We start from the raw sequence: 25,412 nt of genomic DNA on the forward strand, positions 1-25,412 counted from the left end.
TTCTTTAGTGAATTGTTTGTTATGTTAACATCAGTACAATTACTTAAAAGTCTGTAAATATGCAAGACAGAATGGGCTCAGGTTTCACCAACAAGATGTAACATACTGGTTAAGAATTATCATTAACATCTGAAAGCCATAATAATGGAAAAAGGAGGACATGAAATACTAAAGCAGGTGCCATACTTTTGTCATGAACGAATACTTTAAATTAAAAAAGGGAGATTCATTGTTAAATTATTAAACATTGTGTATTTTGTTTTTTTTGTTTTATAAACAATTGGTTAAAGTTTACCAAATGCTTTTCCTAATCTTTTATCTTGAATAATGGTATAATAAGCGTAGGGTGCCAATACTTTTGACTGCGACTGTAGTCCTATGTCAAGCCATGGAATCACATGCATATAATATTTTCTGGTAAATGGATGTATACATATGTACTTAGTGAGATAACTGCAGTACAATAATAATAATAAAAAAATCCATGGAAAAAATATTTTGCATGCTAATCAGGATATATACATTTATAACATTAAAAAAAAAAAAAAAAATTCCACGCATTGAACAAAATAAAGTATGGACTAAATGTGTATTGTATGTAGCAACACCTACAAACAGTGCAGCAGGGAAATTGGTGTCTCTGTCTGTAGTTCAAATAGCATTCACTTTAAATTTCCCGGCTGCGCTGCCTTCCGGGCTCTGATTTCCTGCTCCAGCAGTACGAACACATCGGGATACAGAACAGTGGTAGCAACTTCTAGGGCTCTCTTGGAAAATGAGTTTATGTTCATAAGGATTAAATGATTGAAAACATCGCTCGTGGAAGCCGAAACATTGGACTGTCTACAAAATCGCTGTGTTTTTAAAGGGGTACCCTTGTGAAATCCTACAAAAAAAAAATAACAATGGCACAGTGTGTATGGCCGGAGCCCCTGACAGCTCCACAGCTGAAGCGACTGGAGGAACATAAATACAGCTCTTCGGGTCGATCCATGTTCGAGCCGCCGCTGCAGATCTACTGGAATTGGCTGGTTGAACAGATACCAACCTGGGTAGCTCCCAATACCCTCACTATAATTGGACTTCTTATTAATGTCGCCACTACACTTATCCTAATGTGCTACTGTCCCTCTGCCAGAGAGGAGGTAAGAGTACACAAAACAACTTTGGGCAAAAGGGTACTACGCAGAGAGTAACTTAATAGTTTTATTTTATGATTTGTAAAAGAAGGGAGAAGTTGAAAATTAACTACCATCAAAGCTAAACGTTCCCTGTACAGGAATGATATTTTGTCGACGCTTGGAGAGTAACTTGACACCAGGCGGTTTTATATTTAGTTTCCCAGTGTGGAACCAAAAAACACCCAATGGGGGCTGCATGTTTAGTTTAGGTTACACGAAAGCGTACAGCGTATGAAAGGTAGTGATTTTATCAGTTCGTGTTTATTATTATTATTATTATTATTATTAATAATAATAATAATAATAATAATAATAATAATAATAATAATACTATATTCATTATAAAAAAGGCTCAATGTTACTTAATGATTTAGGAACACTGCATGTTGTCTTTTCAATTTCCCAATCTTTTAAATTTTTCTTTAGATTTAAAATCGTAACAGTTTTACAGTTTAACTTTTTTTTTAAAAGAAGGTTAGCGAGTTACTGTGTTGTTACCTGAAATGTTAATAAAACCTGAATAAACAAAAAACCATGGGAGTTCTGCAGAAGAGTATTGAAGCTAAAATTGTATATTGTAAAACCTACTACACTTTTTAAGCTAAACTATTCTGATGGTGTTATGAACATATATAGTGTAACATATTCAGTATGTCTTAAAAAAAAAAAAAAAAAAAAAAAGTTGTTTCTACGTTATCTTATCTTAACATGTTATCTTGGGCTTTCATTCCAATACACAGGACAGGTATCTGACATTCCAGCACTGGGGGTGCAGGGCTTACAGTAAGCCATTTGGAATTCATGAGCACTGAGTAATCCACCTATTAAGACAATTATACAGACCAGTCTGGCTGCTGTGTGTCTTTGCAGCACAATGGGAGTGAAAAACAGGTCTTAAGTAGATTTTGTTAAAAGCTTGTCTGCCATATTTTTTAAATGTCTGCAAACTGATACAGCAGGCAGTGTTGGAGTGGCATGTTGATGTGACCTTTACACTGTACACAAGACAGCTTTACACACAGGTCGTTTTTATTGATTACAAAGGCTATCCACTCACACTGCTTATGAATGTGAGTCTATTTAGTGCATTTAGAAACACATATATGTTATTGGAATAGAATGCAATATATTTCTACCTGAACTATTGTAAAGTGTGTTCTTGAACTGAAGGTAGTGTCCAGTAGTTCTAATACAGGAATAGTTCAAGTCTGAATAATATGTTTGGTTAATAAAGAGATTATAATGGATTACTGTACTTAGTGGCCAAAGCGTTAAAATCCAAATCCACAGTTTTGCCCAGATTTTATTCCAGTAGATTTGAGCGGTTACAATTAATCCAACAGAGAGGCTAACCTTTACAATCTGTTGTTGTTTCAGTGGGATCAATGATATTAATGGACTTCTGGGGTTACGAAATGGGGTTTTGACAAAACCTTTCATCCGAAACGTTGCATAACGGAGCCACTAGATAAGAAACAGAGATTCATCCCACTTCCCATCGTACGAGTGACTTAAATAATTTACAGTTACTTAACGCATTTTAATGGCTTAAGGTATTGGTTTACAAGGTTGGTGTCCTAGTAGTGCATTTCTTCTTCATTGGATTCCAGCGGTGTGATATGTAATGCACACTTGCAGATTTTGTTTTGTGGGTTACTGGTGACTCAAGAATAGAGCTGCACGAATTGATTATTCAGGTCAAGCTCTCCACAGGTTAGGGTCATTGGTTTTGATTGGGCTAATTTACCATTCCAGGTGAAACAAGAGACGAAACAGCTGCTTGGATTTGTGTCCATAGTCAAAGAAAAGCAGCAATCCTTACATATCCAAGCAGCTGTTTATTCACTTGTTTCACTTGGAATAGGGACCAAGGGAAGACTGCGGCAAGTCTAATATGTCGCCTGTGTTTCATCATCACCAGCTGCTGTTGGCTAAAGTTGTTCTCTCCAGTATATGCTCCTAATATGGTGTACGGTAGTTGGTTGTGTGGTGGGTCAGTTATAAAAGCATTCTACAAAATTGAATGGTTAGACTGTTTCAGTCCACAGGATACTTGTGTTATAAACTTGACTATATTAGACAGTGTTTATTTTTAATAAAGTCAGGGGAAAAAAAATTAAAGATTGATGTTTTACTGGCAATGTAAAGTCAAGGTCAAATTTTGACAAAGGGAGCCCATATGCTGGCAACACAACGACAACTTGGATTTAAAGGTTAATTCCTGTTGTGACTCGACAGTGGTTAAAAATACACCAACAACCCTGTCAGGGAGCTTCTGTGTGTATTCTATACCGTGGTGACCTTAGTATTAACATTTGGTAAGTATTTTTCCCCTCAGTAGCATGCAATAAATGTTTTAACATGTCAGTTTCTGAATCTAATAAGGCATTGCTGGATTGAGGTTTTTAAACTGTGTTTTAAGACTTTTTTTTTTAAACCTGATATGTTGAGAAGAGTAGCAAAATATGTCTCCCTTTTGCAGCAAACCTGTACGTGTGGCATGTAGTGACAAATAGTCTAGAAGACTCGCTACATCCAGAATTGAATACAGATACACTGAAATAGGGTCAGTGTTTAGGATCAAGACTTTTTAAAAATTGAATTAGGTTTTTGATTAACATTTCATTCAGACAGATACGATACATGATTGTGTATCTGAGACCGCAGTGTGTCAATATGAAGTATTACTTACAAACTGTTTAATTTTATTTTGCGTTGGTTAGTATTAGTAGAGAGAGAGACATCCACTGCCACTGAGAATTCATAGGGGTGGTCTGACTGTACTGTAGTGTACATTTAATCAGCCTTTCAGAGAATATTCACTCTGGGTTGGCTACCAGCATACCGTATACTGTACTTTACTGGACAGTAAGACACAGTTACAAATCCCTTACACTCACAATTCACTGTTGTATAGTCTACATGTAACCATCCAGTGTCATCTCCAATAGCCGTTGATCTACAGCTTGTTTCCCAGACCCAAATTAGCCCTTATCTTGGACTATACAATACCTTATGAGAGAGTCCAAGACTAGAGCATACATGCCAACAGTCCCTATATGGTCGGGACAGTCCCGATTTCCTAGCAAATGTCCTGCGTCCCGATGCATAGAAAGAAAGTCCTGATATTTACCCATAGAAAACAAAATAATTTATTCTGCACAGTAGAGTTAGTGAAAACCACACGCTGTGCTCTTCGTGCGGCTGACACATCTGCTGATCACTAACTTATACAAAAGTAAGAACGCTTCATTATGTCTATTTTTACTTACGGTCATGTCCTGTTGAGTTGGGGAATACGTCTATTAAATGATAAGTGTTTTTTTTTCGTATGACTCCTCCCATATGTATGATGAGTATTACCCCCCCCCCCCCCCCCCCCCCCAAGGAGACGAGAGTCCCGTTGAACAGTTTCCAAATGTTGGCAAGTATGTTAGAAATAATTGGGGTCTGTGAAACCAGCTACAATTTTACAATCTCAAAAAACTCTGCTTGAGTTTGTGACCTTGAAATACTGATTCAGATCCAAAATAGCGACCCTGTGGGCACACATCTTTCTAAAACAACTCTGTGACACGACTGATAGCAATCCAAAGAAGTGGATCATGTGATTTACTTGCCCAATATTTCAAGATTTCAGATGTTTGCTGAACCATCTGTGCTTTTACATGGTGTTTCTATTAGGGTCTTGGTAGTTATTTAAAATCATAATTAAGTCTTCTGCTTTTCGGTTTTTATTAATTGTATTTTTCGGTGCTTATGTTTAGCTATTTTCGAGTTTTATGTAAATTGTTTTTTCTGGGGGGCTTTCATTTTTGATATACTGGATGAAATTAGTGTTTTCGGTTACTTTCCAAAATGCTTGAGCGTTTTTTTTTTTTCTGTCAAAATATGTACACTTAAGTTGTCTTCCACAATGAAGTCCCTATGGTCACAGGCACATTCTTCTGGGGTTTTTGTGTGTAGGCATTTTTTTACATTTTGCCAGAATTCTGTTTTAAATCCTCTGTATTTTAACTGTAATACAGCTTTAAATCCCGCTAACAAGCCTCCATTCCTGATTGTAATCTAAATTTCGCAAGGAGATTGTCCAATAGAAATGTAGGAATGTGCTGTCACTCAGTAGTTGGGGCAGGTTTAAAGTATTCAGAACGAAGGAGGTGAATTCACAAATAAAAGGGACGGTGCATGACGCTGTAATTTATGGGTGAATCGCTGTTGCCATGAAAACGATATGTTGACTGACAGGTTTGAAAGTTGTACTCACATGATCGTTTTAACTGTGTGAAAGGCTTATGATGGTATTATACCGGCATCGATTGCACAATTTTGTGCTGTGTGAATGAGTAGGCCTATTTTAAATCATTTTTTTAATGTCTCTGTGACGGCTCAGTAGTTTCATTTGTGTTTGAAAGGGGCTTTAGTGTAGTACAGAACATATTATGTGGCCCTGGGCTTAGTGTGTGTTTATTTTATTTATTTATTTTAATTAGTTTTATATGTTTTGGAAGTTTGTAGTTTGTAGTTGCTCATGCTGTCCATGAAAGCTGACCTGACCTAAATGGCTTATTTGAAAGGAGATTATGTAGCCATTTGTTATTTGGAAAACCCTGATTTTTCCATGTGCAAATGACCTCCTGAGAAGTGCTCTTTAAAGACGTTATCTTTGTAAAGGTAATACCTGATAATCGATTCTGCAGTTAAGAGCCACCGAGCAGTGTTATGGTGCACCATTAAAAAAGGGCCCCTTACTTTAACCTACTTTTAATTGAATTAAGGTTTTAAAAAAAAGAAAACTTGCATGAAGCAAACATGAATGTATTGCAGGCAGTGCAGAATCAATATTTTAATTACTTTTTGTTAGAAATAAATGTACCAAGTTTGCGATGAGTAAAATGCTCTGTGGTTTACAACACACAATAGCACATGTTATTTAAATTGGCCTCCTTTATTATTTCAGGCGCCAGGATGGGCATTCCTGTTAAGTGCATTCGGTCTTTTCATCTACCAGTCCTTGGACGCCATCGACGGAAAGCAGGCTCGAAGAACAAACAGCAGCTCTCCACTTGGGGAACTGTTTGATCACGGCTGTGACGCTGTCTCAACAGGTAATTCATATATAAGAATAATAATTTAGCTAGTCTAGGTTAAAATTCATTTCTTCCCTCTTTATCAGCTTTAGAAACACTAACACTGTCCTGCTTTTCTAGTGTTTTAAGATCTTTTGATTTTGTTCTATACGCCTTAATTATGGATATACAGTTTTGTACAAAAAAATTGGAAACTGTTACATTATCGCTCCCTGTGCAGAAGGTCACATGGTCTGATTTCTGCAAGACCATTGGAGAGAAAGTGAGCTGCAGTACAGGGAGTGAATTTGCATCATTCTCAAGTGTTGCCTTTGACAGCTCCATGTGCCAAATTGAGTAAAAGTAAAGAACCAAAAGATCTTTAACAGCAGAAAATAGCAATAATATTGCTTATGCATGTAAGAGGTAAGAATTATTATTATTATTATTTTTAAACCTTGATTTGCACTACTTTTAAATTGACCAATCACATTTTTTAATCTTATGTTGATTCAACTATGCTCTGTCTAACTGTGTATTTCTCTTTTCAAGTTTTTGTTGCTATAGGAACGTGTATAGCTGTGCGCATGGGAACCGATTCTAACTGGATGTTCTTCTGTGGTTTTATTGGCATGTTCATGTTTTACTGCGCGCACTGGCAGACGTATGTTTCTGGAACACTGAGGTTTGGATTGTAAGTAAACTCTCTTTATAAAGGGGTCAGTGGAGTGTGTACATTCTGGTTGTTATTATTCCATACTACATTTGTGTTTGTGCATTCAGCCTTGGAAGTTGAAATACATATTGGAGATACAAAGTACCACGCATCTTTAAAACAACGAGTATGTGTAAAGACTACTGTTTTTCTCAGTCTGTGGCCTGATTACAGCTAGACCATTGGATCCAATTATTTATTTTAACATTGGCAGCATTTAGTCCAATCACTGTTTTACATAATTTAAGTGGGGTATTTTATGTTTTAACAAACTCAATTATTCATTCAAAAAAAATAAGCTTGATTTAACCACTTAGACACTCTTAGTATATAAACCCTTGACTTAGCTTCACGTGCCATGGAACCAACATGAAAGTGTCTGTAGTCTGTTCTATAAACATGCAATATTATCCTTTGTTTGTGTGTGTGCCTTGGCACAAAGAGTGGAAAGAACAGTGTATTGGTTACACCAGTGCAGTGTAATCCTCAGTCATGGGAATCCTGTATTTATGAAATGTATTTATAGTGAAACTGGCTGCAAACAAAATGGCAAGGCAAAGTGTTTACCCCCAGGGCATGTCTCCTGGTGGACTTGTAGAACATTAACACATCAGCAGTTTTATTTCAACTCAGCTACGTGACAATTCAAGCAGGGGCCTGACAGTTGTCTGTTCCCCTTCTGCACTGGATTGAATGTCATAGAGAAGTCACCCATGCTGTCCCGCTGTGCTGCTGCTATCTGGTTTACCCTTGTCCACACAGACCCAAGAGCATTCTCTTTCAATGAAAATGTTATGCAACTCTTTATTAAGTAATGTGTAGCATTACGAGCAGCCAGCTATTGCCTCTGCTTGCGTGTCATTGCTCAAATTATATATATTTTTTTTTTCTGGAATGCATAAAATGTATCTTGAGAAACAAGCAGATTCTGTTTGACTTTTTTATTTCTGTTTGGGTGTATGTGGCCCTTTTCCATTCCATCTCCAAAGATAAAACCAAGAGATCAAAATCTCATTCAACTGAACCAGAGGTAGGGTGCACGATAATGTCTGAAGGAGCTTTTGAAGTTATGTTGAAGGCATTTTGAAAGTCATCTGCAAGCTGATTTGTGGAGTTCTTTTTATTTTTGTAGCAGCTGAGAATATATAGACTGTGAATGTCAGAACTCTGTTTAAATTACATTATTACTGTATTTAGCTGACAGTACAGTGCATGTACTGAGGAATGATGGGGTTGATGTGGTGCTGCTGATTTGGGTGTGAATATTTCTCTTTGTCTTCCTCGGTTTTCAGAATTGATGTGACAGAAGTCCAGGTCTCCATTACAATCATGTATCTGATGACAGCCTTTGGAGGAACTGGCTTGTGGGATTACAGGGTAATAAAGTATTGCATACTTCCAATAGATGTATTGTAACCTGCAATTGCTAACAAAATATTGTAAAGAGTTAGCATTTGTGGACTTTAAGTGGTTGCAGTCAACAAAATAATTTCATAAATCTTATCTCTCATGCACTTTTCATTCGCTATGTAGGTCTTAAATGTGCAGTTTGAAAACAAAACAAAATATAGCAAATATGTATTTTCATTTTAAAACATGACATCTGGTACCACAGTAGGTTAAAGAAAGTTCTCAGTTTGCTTGTCTTGCCTTCCAGAAAGTCTGTTACTGCTTTACTTCCTAGGTCATTTCACCCCAGCCGATCAAAGCATCTTACTGTCTCTAAAGCATGTCAATCATTGGGGGTGGGGGGTGGGGTGGGGGGGGGGGGGGAAGCAGCTGGTTGGTTACTTGCCGGCAATTGGGGTGAGGACAAACCAGGTGAAATGACCAAGAAAGTGCAGGAAAATCTGAAAGAAAGGCTTAGAAACAGATTTCTGTGTTTTAATTGGGGTCTCCTAATGGCTCACCTGGTAGAAGCGCAGCAGCATGGTGCTCAGGGTGAGTCGTACAGTGCAGGTTCATGTCCTGGCTGTGCGAAGTAGGCCGGTCTTCGCTGGGGACTCTGAAGGGAGTGACGCATTGGCTCTGGTGCTCCCGTGGATTAGTGAGGCAAAACCGGCAGTGACTGTTTCTCCTCATCGTGCTACAACGAACCCTGCTGGCCAGGTGCCTAGTGATTTTGAAGGCGGACACCTGGAGGGCTGGCCTTTGTCCTCCAGAGGTCGGTAGCTTGCTGACAGCCTCTCTATAATTCCTGGGTGAAAAAGGAAGCTGACTTCGTCATGGGATCGGAGGATGCCCACTGAATCTTCAGGACTCCTGAGCCAGTTGCTGCGATGACAGGAAAAGCGATTGGGCATTCCAATTTATGTATTTTTTTTATGTGTCTTAATAAAAAATGTACATTAGAGATTTATATAGTGCATGGTGGGGGGGGAAAGTATGGAATTCTTGTTAGCTGCACCACTTTAATAAATGAATTGGGCAAATAATATCTTTATTTTATATTTGAATTCCCTCAACATATAGTAAAGTGTTAAGGATTAAACAAAAACAAAAAAAACTACAATACCATAACAATCCTCTGAATAAGGAGGAGTCATTTTTCCCAACCTATCAATCATTTCAAGAAGCTTGTGCTATTGATAGCCGGTAACCGTTTTCAAAGAAGAGTGATTTTCGATGTGAAAAAAGGTCTTTTTAAATTAGGTAGAAGGGGAGGAGTGTTCAAAGACATATTTCAATAAGAGCTTTTGTTTCACTTTTACTCTTTGCTGCCCAAGGAAGCTTGAATAAACTGCTACTGGGATGACTTAAGGTAAATATCTTCATGACGCTGGGTCTACCATGGACAAGAAGCATTACATGGGCAGATGTTGTTTCCTGTTACACTGGCTTCAGTAATCATTCAGCTGTGCATGTGTGGCTCTTTAATAAGAATGTTTACACTGATAGATAATTCAATATTCTCTGCGTTGTTGTTTTTCTTTAAAGCTTCCAGTACTAGGATGGAAACTCCAAACCTTTCCACTACTTGGCATAATAGGTGGAGCGCTGTTTTCCTGTTCTAATTACTTCCAAGTCATTTTAAGTGGAGGTGTGGGAAAGAATGGGTCCACAGTAGCAGTAAGTAGTATTTTAAATTTTTACACATTTGAACTTTTTTGATGGTTAACAGTGCAGAAAAACTGAAACCATTGTTTATATGGTCTTCACATCTGCCATGTTGTAGTCCTAGTTTCTTACACAAAACCCTATTGGTAAAACTTATTGGGGTTATATCATTTAGTAAAAGGTAAAGGGCTCCATTTTAATAATTTAAACAGTGTTGGATTTTATGTGTGTGTGTATATACAGGATTAGAAAGTAACACAATTGTGGTACTAGTCTTAAGGACTAGTACCTTTTGAAACTTGCTAGTCCTTATGTGAAGTTCCTTTTGTGAAGAGTCGGAGTCAACAACAACTGTTGGCGTCCCTAAAATATTGGGCTTAAATTTTTTTTTTCCCCCTAAAAAATGAACACTTAGAAATTTTAGATTTCTTTTTTTTTAATTGTATTAAAAAAAACCAGGTACAATAAACATTAATGGTCATTTCCAGATACATTGATTGTGTTTCTGCATCTGCCTTCCCCACATACCAAACCCCAACAAAGTCTGTGTGGACAACACCATTGACAGCATACTTCTTCACATAGCATACCACTGTGCTTTTTTATAATGTTACATCTAGCAATCAACTAAAGAGACTAACTTGCGCAGCATGGTGATATTTAGATCAGTTGATCGTTTTACCTGTTTCTTACCTGTATTTTTATGTATGTATTTAATTATTTTTGTCCCACAGGACACCAGTGTGCTTTCCCCAGGCACTCACATAGGTCTTATCTTAACAATGGCTGTCATGATCTTCAAGAAATCTTCCAGCCAGCTTTTTGAAAACCACTCCTGCCTGTACATCTTAACATTTGGATGTGTATTTGCCAAGATTGCCAATAAACTTGTTGTAAGTTTCATTTTTTTTGTATACATGTCTCTTTTTATTGTGCGAGTGTCATTATAATATCGAATTAATCACATGTTAGTTAAGTGGTATTTGTGCAAGTGGGCTTCTGTAAGAATATTAAATAGATGACTTTTAACATTATTTCTCAGAACTGGTGTCCAGTTAACCCTATGGGACAATATGGGGACAATTAAACATGTCCATATACAAACACTTTAATGTTATGGTCTGCAGTGCAGAACCTGGACTGGTTTGTGTAGGATGGGATCTAAGAAACATGATCTTGCATGTAATTAGGGTACAGGTCCTACTTATTTATTTATTTATTTTTTTTAACAATTTGCTACCTGCCTAAGCAAGGAACATGTCTATCACATTGAAAGAAGTACACATACAGTACCATGTACAATTACAAGATTGAAATATTTCCACTTTATCAAAACAAGTTCTGCTTTCATACGGGTTGAACACCCTTTTTTTCAAAAGCATTGGAATTCAAGTGCATTACTTAATGTTATCGGATCACACTGTTGTCACAAAATCACTTTTAATATATTCCATTGAAAGGTCATGTTTTGTGTCCTCTCTGTGAGTAACAGCAGTAGCCTCCAGCATCACATCCCAATCTAACACTGGCAAGGGTCCAGGGAGTAAGATTGGAGCTGATTGGTTTATTCTGTTTTCAGTTGCCAGTCAAGAAAGATCAAACATTTGAGTTTAGTGAAAAAGACTATTATTTATTATTATTATTTATTTCTTAGCAGACGCCCTTATCCAGGGCGACTTACAATTGTTACAATCTATCACCTTATTTTTCACATACAATTACCCATTTATACAGTTGGGTTTTTACTGGAGCAATCTAGGTAAAGTACCTTGCTCAAGGGTACAGCAGCAGTGTCCTCCACCTGGGATTGAACCCACAACTCTCCGGTCAAGAGTCTAATGCCGTAACCACTACTCCACATAGTGATGCCAGTCTTGCCCTGCCAGCCTTTCTAGGTATTGAATACACTAATTATTACAAAGGAATTATGGTCAACTAGTACAAGTTAAGCAGATATTTTACAGCAGGTTTTGGGCCTAGAATGCTAGACTTTTTGCGGAAATGTTTCTGTAATACTGTATTCTGTATTTCTTTATATATTAGGTGGCACATATGGCAAAAAGTGAGCTCCATCTACAGGATACAGCATTCATTGGACCAGGGCTGCTGTTTTTGAACCAGTACTTCAATAGTTTTATTGATGAATACTTTGTTCTTTGGATAGCGATGGTAATTATTATTATTTTTTTTTCTATTCTATACTGCACCAAACTTGTACCCTCCCTAGTCCAGACTATATAAGAATCACTGTGTGTATTTTATAATTGTTTGTCCCTCCTTTTTTCTTTTTAGTAAGTTTAATAGCAGCTGTTTGTATTGAAATAGAATGGAAGCTCTTTCTCTCACCTTTTCAATCCTGTATTTTTTTCATCTAGCTCATCTCTCTGGTTGATCTGGTGAGATACTGCAGTGGCGTATGCATACAAATTGCATCGCATCTTCAGATTCAAGTCTTCAGAATCACGCCTCAAGTTTCTGAGCAGGTTCAAAACCACCATGACTGACTAATAGCCCAAGAGGAGGAGGAGATTATTTCACAGGGACACCTTTTAAATACAGCAGGCCCAGATGCAGTCCAAGAAGATCTCCAAAATGAAAAACTAATACATTTTGACACTGTAATCCAATATTAAATAAATACAATAATAATTTAAAAGACTTCTATTTTCACTGGACTGCCAAAAAAAAAAAAAAAAAAAAATTCCACGAGATGGTTTTCAATCATATCTGAAAGGTACCTTTCTGACAAATATTTTATAATTTGTTTATGTATGTTTAATACTGGCTCTATATTTATATCAATTGCAGTCTGCATTCAAAAACTGATTTTAAGAAACATTCTTATTAATTTGCCATCCATTACATTTAAATCAGGCCAAAATAACAAAGAAATAGAATGGTATAAAATCATATTCTTTAAAGATTGATTTAAACCAATGAGAACCATTTTGATTGAGATTCACACAATAAGCAATATGCATCTTCAAGGACTGCAAGTACTTTTTTTTTTTTTTTTTTTTTTTTTTTTTTTTTTAAACCTCCTCCTGGTGGGCATATTTCACAGCAAATAAAACAACATTGAGTATGTCATTTTTATGTTAACAGCCTTAAATTGCATTTTTTTCTATTTTAAATATAATTGATTTGTTTGGATAAAGGAGCTAAAGACTAATTCATTGTAAACCCTTTTTTTTTTTTTCACAAAGTTTTTCAAATATTTTCACGGTATAATCTGTCTAATGTCAAATTATTATTATTATTATTATTATTATTATTATTATTATTATTATTATTATTATTTACATATTAGGTGATTATAACTGGACGCTTTGTTGCATCTGTAATTAATTTCTAGGGTCAGTAGTTTAGTTTTGATAGACCTTTGTCCACTGTGTAACTGATGTTCTGATTCGTGAATGTGTGGCTTTATCGTGTCTAAGGCAAGTATGCTTCATAAGCAAGATATCAAGCATCTTGTTGCTTAAAGCAACATCTAAGATCCATTCTGGGCTTTTCAATGATGAGAAAAAAGGGATCAAACACTAATTTAAAAAGGGACTGATCGTTTTACAATCCATGTAGAAAACATTTGTTTAAAAGAAAAAAAAAAGTGTTCTGTTCTGAATAAACTGAAGTCTTGTAGAAAAGTGCCGTTGCAGCAGTCTGTTTTGTTTTTAGAATGTATTCAAACCGGGGTAAACCGATAGTTGATGTTCATTTTAAAGCTGAATACACAAATGCACTCATTTTTCAAACCTGCAGTTTGTACATTTCTAACGGTATAACTTTCTAATGATGAGTTTTACATAGAAAGTCTTTTAAGACCAGCGCTGATACTACAACTGGTCCGTAATTACAAATTCATTAATGTATTATTGTTATTAGGGTCCAAGTCCATTTACATGTCCATATCAATCTGCTTTTGTTTAAACTCTGTGTTGTTAAGTCCCTTTATTACTGGAATGTATTCTTTCATAAGGATGTTGTTTTTTATATATACACAAATGCAACTGTGCCATAACAAAACACCTTTAACAATAGAGTAATATAAGCAAAAGTTGAAATAATACCATTAACATTTTAACTATATTATATTGCTTAGGATGAAGGTTTTTCGATTGCTGTGACCCCCTCAGAATAATATGGACAGAAGAGAGTTTCTGCTGTTGCTGCAATGAAGGCATGGAAAAAAAAAACCTAAACCCAACTGCAACTGCAGTGTTGCAGCACAAGTACTGACCTAACAATTATCAGCTGCTCTAACCTGTGGAATTATTAGAAATTAGTGTAGTTGGTTTATGTACTAACTATTGGGTGTATTTAACTTTTAAGTTTTTTTTAGATGTATGTGTTTTCATACTTAAAGTTTTTTTCACTGTTTTTTTTGTATTCAGCCGATGAAGGACTTGTAGTCTGAAACGTCCTGATAATTGATTTGTAATCAATTATTCTACCTTTTTAAGTACCTGAAATATCCTTTTCTTTTTTTCTTATTTATCATTTTGGTACACAGCAGTTTTCCTTTTTCTCAAACTATAGATAGATAGATAGATAGTGTAATGGAATAGCAGCTGTAGTGACTTCCTAGAAAGTAGCAGGCTGGAACAAGTGATTAGAGGTGGCAATTATGTATTTATATTTTTTAATGGTTTTCCATTGCAAAGAGCAAAGCTCAAAGCTCAATTTTGGCAGAGGTGATAATATTCAACAGCCTCAGCTCATAGTTAAAGCCCTACAACCTATTTTCTCAGTAAAAGAAACAAGCCAGCTCAACAAATGCAGCCATAAACACTTAGAAAAATATTGCATCATGGGTTTATTTTAAGTATGTGTGTTTCCAATGCATCTTAAAGTGGTTAGCATTGCACTTTTTTTCCTTACTTTGTGTCCCGTTCCATTCATCTTGGAAAAAAACGCCTTACTTTTGCCAATGGTTATTTTGTGGCATGTTAATTAGAGATGTACTGGTTTAGTAACTTCTAACCTGTATGCCTGTTTCATCCTCAACATGCACAATGTAATATGTCTCCCCCTCGTGGACAATGATGGAGTTGCACTGGCCTGTTCTGTTTACCATACAGTATATTCCTTGGATTAACTGTCTCCTATAAACTTTAATGGCTGCTTTCACAGATTCCAATTAGCACTAATCTTGGACTACCTAATGTTAATTTAGGTAAAGTAGCCCAAGACTATTGCTAATCAAGTGCTGTGAAACCAGCTGTATGTGGTATTGCTACCGGGTTGTCGTGGAGGTTAATTGTCAAGCAGAGTTAACTAAACATTAACTCTAACCTGCTTTCTTTATAAAAAAAAAAAGAAATTCTACTAGCCTTCGAAAATCTTGATACTCTCATCTTCCCTCCCCTTGCAACTCTGCATCTCATCCCTCCACCTATATTACTACCCGCTTATAAATGGCTTCAGGAAATTGAACTTTTCTGATTTATTCATAACTTTAAACATGCTTGAGGTAATGGTTTGTCTAATTTCATTATTTCATCTTTTTAGTACTACTGTATTTCTAATGTATTACATTTAGCCAGCAAAAAGAAATAAATAAAAGAACCACCACCATAAAATTCAAAAGTGTTTAGTTTAACAAAATATACAAAAATGACATTCTTGCGCTTTAAAACAACTGAAAAGCAGTATTTACAGCAAAATGCAAAACTAAAGCCTACAACCATTTCCAAGGCAACACATAAATGCACAGATGACACAGTAGGTTTGTCGAGGATGATGATGATCTTATTTACTGAATGGAAGCATGCAAGAACAATCTAGCTGGTCCTGTTTTGTTGCTGCACTCGTTCCAATCTAAAAGGTGTACACAACAGTCTTCAGGATGCAAGCCTGCCACCTGGCTGTCATTTGTTTTGCTTTAAATAATCTATGACTCCAGAGGTACAAAGCTGGAAAAAACTTAGTGGAGATTCGTTTTCACACATCAGAAAGAAGATCATCTACATTTTACCTGAGTATTGATTCAAAAATACCGGCTGGGACTAACAGCCACAGAAAGGGTCAGCTGAAAAGTGAGCCAGGCAGGACGGCTGTTGCTGGTGGTGAAAGCCAGGCTTCAGTCCTGCCCTTTGATGTCCAGATTTTTTCAGAGCAAGTCACTTGTTGGCAATGCAGTCTTCAATTCATCAAATACTTTTCAGGTTAAAGGATTATGCAATACTTATATCACATCTTTTGAAAATTAGAACTGGACTAAATAATTACTTTGTGGAGATAATGCGGCAAGCATTTTTACATGTGCAAATGCAAGGAAGGCTTTTTTTTATATAGACATGAGAACAGGAACACATAAAATGAACTACCCCTATAAATATAAATATATATGTTATCAAATGTTATTTTCAGGAAAAAGTATATATGCTGGGACCCACAGTCACAGAAAGGGCCAACCAAAAATAACTCTATCTGCTGTAATTCATGTGATGCAGAAAAAAAAAAAAAATCTGCTTTCTTTTTAAAGAAGGGATAGGTGCCCAGTAGACTGTATACTGAGAATGCAGTTTAACAATACAATCAGCAGAAAAGCAGTTACTTAGAGTGACACCTTTAAGAGATAGCTACTTCTTTCAGTTCAAAAGTTCAACGTGTTCTGGTCCCAGAGCAGGCATTGCGGGTGCATCACAAGCAAAAGTATACTCATTTGAAAGTCTCTGTTCAAAACTCCAGGGTTTTCACCAAAGGGCTTTTGCTTCCTGTCTTTATTTTGCATTTACAAAACTTAAAGTGCCTGAGGCTTGACATTGCTGTATGCTCCATGAAATCAAATTAAAAAAAATATTCTACTGCAACAATTTTTAAACCATACTTGACTCCAACAATTTAAAAGCTGCTATCTACCCTTAAAACAGAATCAGATTTCCAACAAACCATTTGAACATCCTAAACGCAACCATTCATCCACATAGAGTACAAATTAAGTATAATGGGTAAGGGCTCATTTTGGACCCATGGCAATAAAAAGAACATTTAACATTAGCATTTCTGACTGCCGGGCTTATTGTTTTGTGTGCTACTGAACATACACATAACTGGCTTTATGAATAACAGGCAGAATGAGATTAAATAGACGGCATTTCTTAAAGAAACAATTCATGCAAAGTAAAGCAAAGCAAAACAGTGATTCTCCAGGAACCTAAAATTAAAACAAAAAACCAGATGGTAGGATATGGTATACAGTACATTTAACCCAGTCTGCTTTAAAGATGTGCTGTGTCTTTCAAGAAACCGTTTAACCAGAAGAGTCTTAAAAACGGATTCAGTCCAAGTAATATTTTACAAATCAGTTATTGTATGCTTTCCTTAAAAAAAGAAAAAAAAAAGATTTATTCACCACTAAACTGCCAACGGCATTGGTCCTTAACTTCTAAAATACCAGTTAATACAACATGTACTGTATGAGTTCCACCAATGTTTTACAACATGAAAAAAAAAAAAACACTAGAAAATGAATCCATGCCCATGTGGTTCTCTGGAGCTATTTTCACTGGATTCAAACATCAAAGAATAGGCACTTGTGTAACAAGAAGTTAGTTACGCAAATGCAAAAACAATCCCCTTACCCCCCACCCTAGAGATTCAAACTATGGAGTGCACTACACAGTTGTTAACAGCTTCTAATTATGAACGTGACTATTTACTTTAATCTATTCTGCAAACCTTCGCTCCCAGTCCAATTTACAAGATCATTTTTTTAATACTGCATCTGTCCCAGAACCCGATTTCAAAGCAGCAACTCTAAAGCATTGTTGGCTTTGCGACTGCAAGCTTTAGAGAAATGACTGGGAATAGCTTGGCCACGACAAATCCTGCTCGACGTCCCTTGGTAGCTCAGGTTTCCAGTATAAACACCCTGTTGGCAGGGCTCTACATTCAAGGCCGCTGCCCTTTGTCCAATCACCCACTTTTATTGCAGGATAAAATGTCAGCAATCCAAAGCTGAGTACTCCAAACAGTTGATCACTGCCAATCAAAGGAACATCATGCAGTGCTGGTTATCCAATTTTTTTTTTTTTTGGAAGTTGCACATTTCTAAATCTGCTGTCTGGTCTGGCAAGCCATTTCCTCAGGATGGACTTCTGGAAACAGAGGTAGATGAAACAAACTCCTTCTAAACCCGTTCAGGGTTGATTTCCTTACTGTGTCTTCGTCTTGGGAAGAGCTTGCGTTTTAGTACAAAAAGCTGGGGAGAAAAAGACAGAATTATGTTACTATTAATAGGGAAAGCTCTTGGTTGCTTACATTTGGATGAATATTTAAACCATCAGAAGCTGTGTTTGAAGAAGTCGGATTTCTTAATTCTTCCTAAATGTAGTTACACGTCACTGATAAGTCAAAACAAAGTTATTTATCTGACACATTTCATATGTCAGATAAGTAACTTTGACCTGAAGAGGCATTACTCTTCTAAATGCATGCTACCACTATGAAGCTTCCAACATTTGCAAACTAAAAACTGCATGAAGCATTTTTTTTTTTCATATTTGTTGTACATTAATCAAAGCAGGAATGCAATTTCCTATCTTTAATGTGTAGTACCTTGTTTTCATTATTATACTATAAAAGTCAGTTTAAAAATAAGAAAAACTGGAGTCGACTAGGGTCCAAGTCCAGTTACATCCAGATTTATTTTGGGAGAAAGTCCCAGCAAGTTTGTAACTAAACACACTCCAAAAAATAAAGAAAAGCCATTAGTCTTCTAGTGTCCCATAATCCACTGCATAAGAAAGGGTTGATGTATTTCAATTTGACATATCTTCGTAAACCACGTTTTCCTAATCTCACTGCTGTGATGCACAGCACATCAGTTGTAATGTGGTACTATTAGCAAAATATCACACAAAAATAAAATGGTTTATTCTAGATCATTGGTTACAGTAGCTCTTATACAGGCTCATTGATTTACTGTGATCCACTACCAGCAGTTCTCGCTCGCTTTTCAGGAAGCCTGTATATTTCAGTATTATTAAAGTTTTAGTCGTGTCTCCTCCTGCTTTCATTTCAGCTGTGGGCACAGAACTGTACGCACGACACGTGCCTCCGCTACCATGCATGTTGCACGTTCACAGGAAACACGACAAATTTGAAAAACAAATCACAGAGAACAAGCGTCGATGCAGTCTGCGCACCCTTCTTCATCATCCTCAAAAATATGTAAATAGGCGCACGTTATACTTTGAAAAAAGTTTAGAGTGAGTGAGCAAACCTATCCTCTCAATTGTGAAGCTACTCAAACCAGACAAAACAGCAGCGACAGATTTATTTCAACCTGAACTGGGATAGGTCAATCCCCCCTTTGCACAACGGTGATACTCAAAGTTTCAGCGTTACACAGGTATAAATGACTGGTAAGTAAGGCACAGTGCATTGGCGCATGGGTTCTTGGCATGCACACAGGTTGAATTCCCAAGTGATACAACTATCTATTTTCTAATCTTTGTGCCTGTTCATGAATATAAATTGTTAATCGATTGGGAAGCATTTTATAACAGTATCAACACCATCAACACAGTGCCATGTGGTATTTAAAAGTAATTTTGAACTCTTATATAGTTAGGGTTTAATTGATATAGATATGTCAAAGATTCATTATGCCAGATCCCTATGGAGAGCGCACTTCCAAGAACCAAAATAGTATTTGCTTCTGTGCGAAACGCCAATGAAATGCTGCCAACCTCAAACCTTCTTGGATTTCATCACTGTACCAAAAAAAAAAAAAAACTTAAAATTTCACATTACTAAGCATTTTATCAGCTGTGTATACCAGACATTTTATCTTTTCTCAACTAAAAAAAAAACATTTGAAGCACAAGATCCCATCAAATGTGCTTCTTTTACAACCTGACATGCTTATGTTACAGCATCATGCAGTTGAAGCTAGACCTGTAAATTGCCTTGCACCACAGTCACATTTCTCAGCCCTCTTTTGAAGATATTCCAGCCTTATTAGTAAAACAATTTAATGAAGAATGCTAGTCCCATTTTTAGCGCACACTTAACCAGACCAAGTCTCTTGTTGAAGTTTCTTTAGATTGCACATGAAGACTAAGGAATATCAGCACTGTTTATTCACTTGCCAAAATACTGGGACCCTCGCACTGCTTTGCATATCTGGTAACATTTTCTTTATTTTATTTTAAAATGTCTTTATAGAATAGACATCTTGGGATTAAGCTGTTTCGTTACTGTCCTGAATACTTTGTGTAGACTTACAGTATGATACAATACTGAGGGGGATTAAATAGTTGAGAAAGACTAGTGAAAGACAAAGTATTATTATTATTATTATTATTATTATTATTATTATTATTTTTAATCTTTTTTAAATAGTGTTTACATGGACTGTACTAATTCCGATCACATAATGGTAGACATGCTTATGTCAGTTGGTAAAACTACTTACCTGTTCAGCAAAAAAGGAGAAAATTGTGAAGGCAACCAAGGTCACAAGGACACAGTGAGTCCAGAACTTCAACTTATCTCGATACACTCTCCTGGAAAAACAAAACAAAACACACACAAAAAAGTACTTCAGTACATACAAAATCTACAGGGAGAACCTTCAGCAAAGATAATATAAAAATGAGTATGTTAGACATTACTGCCACAAAAGGGTTCATTTTTCTTGTACGATACTCACGTTCAGAGTTGACCTAGGGAATCATAGAACACAGCTGTGTATCAAGTATGGTGCCAAACTCATTAAAGTAACTCATTAAGATAATAGCCTATACTGTAAGTCCCTGATGAAATCGACTCCATGTCAATTACTAGGTTATAATTAGGGCTTCTGATTTTTGGGTTTAAATGCGATAAAAAACAATAAAAACACCCCCCCCCCCCTCACCCCCACCCCCCGATACAAAAAAAATGAAATCGGTGTACATCCAATAAACACCGGAAAAACACTTTCAGAAAGGATTTGAAATGAACAATTATTTATGCATTTGACAAATGACCGTAATATACATTTGGCCCACGGCCTTGTCCATTGGAGCTCGATAGCTGCCCCTACACGCTAGCCAAACTAAGATGTAATGTAGATTGATTGAATGACAACTAATGCCAGTGGGCAGGACATGTGACACTCAGGGCCACCTTCCCCCTAGAAAAGGCACGCTGCAAGGTAGAGGCAGAGGAAGAGGAGGACCAAAGAAACGACAAGGAGGCCTATTTAAAGGAACAGTTTGATTACGTATGTGATTAGTGGGTGGATTCCCCTTTCAGAAACACAACACAGTTTCCAAGGAAATGGTTACTCAATTCACATTTACTTGACCCCTTTCCCTGTAAAAAATGAAAAATAAAACAACCTACAAAAAAATATACACATTTCACAGTGCAGCTGGGCAATGTCCCTCCTTCCTGACTTGTATCTTGCATTGATTCGTTCTGAATACTTTAAACCCACACCAACTACAGAACTAAATTCCTACATTTCTATTGGAGGGTTGTAATACGCTTGCAAGATTTAAAACAAGATTACAATTAGAAACGGAGGATTGTTCTTGCTCACGAGATTTAAAGCTATATTCCAGTTCAATAGGGAGTATTTACACGCTCGTGGAATTTAAAACAGAATTCCAAATTGTGGTGAAACATAAACAAATGCCTAAACACACAAAAACCCCAGAAGAATATGTCCGTGACCATAAGGATTTCATTGTGGAAGACAGCAAAGGAAAGAAGGTACAATTGAAGTGTGCAGGTACTGTCGAGTTACCATACATTTTGTGACAGAAAAAAACTAAAGTAGCTGAAAACAATAATTTCATATAGTATATAAAAAGCAAAAGCCCGGAAAAAAAAATTACATATAGAACTCAAAAATAGCTAAAAATAAGCACTGAAAATTAAATTAATAAAATCAGAAAAACAGAAGCCCTAGTTATAATGAAACTGCAATTATGCATTTCAGAGTTTAAAAATGTCAGCTTAAATTATAACAAAGCCTGAAAAGTCACTTTAAAATTTTACAGGTACTTACTAACAGCTTTTTAAATACATACTGTAATAAAGTCCACTAGTGATTCATGACAAAATGTACTTCAGCAACATAAAGTCCCTCAATGTCACTGTGTGATAATTACATATACTATGATGCAGCATTACTAATACACTAAGTTAAACAGACAAATGATTCAGCTAATGTCTTCATACAGCATTACATATCAGTCCTTATGCCTGTATTAACCAGTTGTTGGTTTCCAAGTTCTTCTTTGAAAGCCTTTTCACTAAAAGACTGTAATGACTTCCAAAAGGGGCCAAAATAAAGGTAATGATTACAATGACCTTCTCGGAATCTGGCTCCTTACTGGTCTCTGTGGTATAGGTTTATTATACTGCTATTTTATAATCCCTCTCCCTCTCTCGCAAATAGAACATGGAGCCCTGCAAACACATTCCTGAACGGTATAATAAACTGTCATCAGTGAACACATCAATGTAATTAAACTGCAGCAAAACTATAAAATTACAGCCATTGGCTGTTTTCAGAAGATGGACCTCCACGATGACAACCTTGACATCCCGTGACTAATAAGGAGCTGAATACTGCCTGCTGCCAGAAAGTAACTTTGTCCAGTTGCAGTAATTCTTTTTTGGATTAACAAGTTGTAACAGTGGAGAATAGGGGGTGTGCCTCATTGACAGGCAGGAGACAGAGGTTTTGTTGTTGACGCCCCGCAGCTGCGCAGGTTTTATTTATGTGCACACACAGGCACGATGGTGGCTCACGGAGGACATACAACAAAGTGTATGAAAGGCAAAAACAAAACACTGTACAAGAACTACAAATACAAGGTGCCGTGAAGACGACTAGCACTACTCTGCTAAACAATGAAGGTCCCTCTTTTACACCTAGCTATGCTTTTACCTAGAATTTAAAATCCCTGAACTAATCCTTATTCATTACACAAGTAAACAAACCCTGACCTCGGTCACACACCCGGTCATCTGTGTTTTCAGCCCCTCAGATTTCATCTTTGTCCAGGTAGCGTGGACGATCTTTAGTCCTTTGGCTTATGGCCTTGCAGCAGCCCTGAGGTGTATAATCAGGACCTTTTTATACCTGACGGCCCACTAGAACACACCTACCTGCTGATTAGGAACCCACAGCTGGCAATCACACAGCAGGTAGGATCTCCCAGTTCTTCATTAACTATTTACAAACACAGTTTACACACAACACTATTTACAATAAACACACAAAAAACTACTTTTTTGATGAAGCTGGGACTGGTCTAAAAATAATTGGGGTTTATTAAGTTATTATTATTATTATTATTATTATTATTATTATTATTATTATTATTATTATTATTCAAAATCTGTCAATTCAATTCTCAGTTATAGCATTATGCCATCTGATGCCTGTGCAAGAGAGGAAGATGAGCTGCATTAATATGGCTTGATTTTAAATGAGAGTTCCTAACTGTATGAAGTGTGTAAAGTCTAAGTGATTTCTTGGATAGGTATCAAAAACTTAAATGAAGGAGGTACTTCTTGATTGCTGAACCCTAACACAACCACTAAGCTCAGTGCTTTATGATCAGTGAAGTAATAGGTAGCGATACAACAATTAACCGATTCATCCTTTACTGATTTCTATAGCTTTAGTTTTGCAAGTCATAATTAAACATTCATCGATTAACTGTCCTGATAATTTATTTGGAGCTTTCCGATGTTAGCACCCAGTATGCATTGCTAGACTAAAGCGCTCCCGTTTGTATTTGTTTAGTGATGAGAAATGGCAGAATCTTTTTGCTTTTTGATAATAAAGTTTTCTCAATGCAAATAGTATATATGCAAGTTGTATTGTCAACACATCTTTTACTAAAATGCTGTCAATGCACGGATTATCAATTACCGTCTGATACTCAATTTGAAATGGTTGCTGATTGCACTTCTAATTAGACTGAAATAGGTTTGGATGAAACAAACATAAATATATTCATGATTGACTGCAGATAATCACTTCTTAATTACTTTTACTATGGGGAAGCATTTTAATTAATAACATTCCTACTGGTTTTGAAATGTATAGCCCCTAAGAGAGGGTTGAAATTTGGGCAACGTGCCAACTGGCCATTGGACCACCACCATCCCTCATGACTTTTTCTAGTTTATGCAACTGCAGAAGCTCATGGAGCTCACATAGTGGCCCTTAGCCAGGTTGTTACTCTACAGATGTCAGCCGTTAACAGCCCCTATTTTATCTGCACTGAGGTGTTGACAGCAGGGACCATTAATTATTCTCCTATAACATGAAGATCTGAACTGTGTACAGGCCTCTGACCCTAATAAATCAACTGCTGGATACAAACCACACATGCCTTTCAACAGGAAAATGTGTCTCGTCTTCACAACACATCAGTTTATTACTTCATGGAACATCTACAGCTTCTATCAATAGAAATGATATAAGGGAAAGTCTGTCTCAGCTAAATTTCCCCAAGAAGGAACCCCGACATAAATCAATTAAAATGACGAAGGGAGATAAACATACAATAACAAAACAACAAATGATGTAATATTTAAAATCTATGGCCCAATTAAAAATATCAGATTTATTTTACGAGTTAGCTTTGGCGAGTTAGCTTTGGCGAGTTAGCTGATGAGTAAAAAAAAAATCTGACAGTATTTTCAGTTGGGTCATGGGTATGTTTATACAGTTGCTTTATATTTTTTCTCCTGTTATTTTTTCAGTTTAAACCAATTTCATTGTTTTTTTTTTGTTTCCGGAGGCGGGGGTTGTTGGAATTTTATAAGCTCTGTTGAACTGCAGCGGTTGTACAAAATGAACAATTTGAGCACGCATCCCCCGAATTATGTAAAAAGACTTATTTCTTGTTGCTAGTTGCTCTGCCGAAATGTGATCGTTACGTGTGCTGTCTGCTTTCTGAGCTGTACTATTTGCCAGTTCCTGTTCCTCATTCATTGGTTTGATGTAATTCTCAAATTTACTTGGCAACTCCCCTATTTTCATTTTTATGGTTTCAACTTGTATTGTAAACCTCAATCTGGCTTAAAATGTTTGAAGTGAATGATAAAAAAAAAATATGTAAACCTTTACATTTTTAGGTGGCATTTAAAAAAAATCAAAAAATAATAACCAGTACTTCTTAAACTGAAATACAGTCAAATTAGACATGCCTAGGGAGCAAAAGTTCTATTATGACGACCCCAACCCTGGTTATTTTTTTTTTTTTTGCCACAGCTCACCGAACTTCAAGATAACATCTTATCTGAAAGTTTCCAGAGGTTTACATTTTGTTAACGGAAAACAGAGTTAACAATAACCACTGTTCGAAAAGTAATAAAGCTGTTTTGTTTTGTTTTTGTAAACTTATTTAATTAAAACCCAAG

At 36.4% G+C, this 25,412-nt stretch overlaps 2 protein-coding genes across 4 annotated transcripts in view; one reads left to right on the plus strand and one right to left on the minus strand.

Annotated features, from left to right (window-relative positions):
- Positions 1-677: 677 nt before the first annotated feature.
- Positions 678-13,053, plus strand: chpt1 (choline phosphotransferase 1). Its single transcript, XM_034032378.3, has 8 exons — positions 678-1,145; positions 6,142-6,289; positions 6,803-6,944; positions 8,258-8,342; positions 9,903-10,034; positions 10,757-10,915; positions 12,066-12,191; positions 12,398-13,053. Exons 1-8 carry the CDS (start codon positions 906-908, stop codon positions 12,524-12,526), a joined length of 1,161 nt encoding a protein of 386 aa, XP_033888269.1. The 5' UTR covers positions 678-905; the 3' UTR covers positions 12,527-13,053.
- Positions 13,054-15,599: 2,546 nt separating this feature from the next.
- The window catches only part of gnptab (N-acetylglucosamine-1-phosphate transferase subunits alpha and beta), a 45,724-nt gene continuing 35,911 nt past the window's right edge, over positions 15,600-25,412 (minus strand). For 2 of the 3 annotated variants that reach the window (XM_058986217.1, XM_058986216.1), the window contains exons 20-21: positions 20,449-20,539; positions 15,600-18,228 (exon numbers count right to left, since the gene is read on the minus strand). In XM_058986217.1, the coding sequence (XP_058842200.1) occupies positions 18,157-18,228; positions 20,449-20,539 (163 nt within the window). In that variant the 3' untranslated portion in view covers positions 15,600-18,156. Of the gene's footprint in view, positions 18,229-20,448; positions 20,540-23,321; positions 24,450-25,412 lie in introns of those variants that run through there. The other variant, XM_034032989.3, reaches the window with a different exon arrangement.

This window comes from Acipenser ruthenus, chromosome 14 (assembly GCF_902713425.1).
Source record: "Acipenser ruthenus chromosome 14, fAciRut3.2 maternal haplotype, whole genome shotgun sequence".
Classification (NCBI taxonomy): Eukaryota; Metazoa; Chordata; class Actinopteri; order Acipenseriformes; family Acipenseridae; genus Acipenser; species Acipenser ruthenus.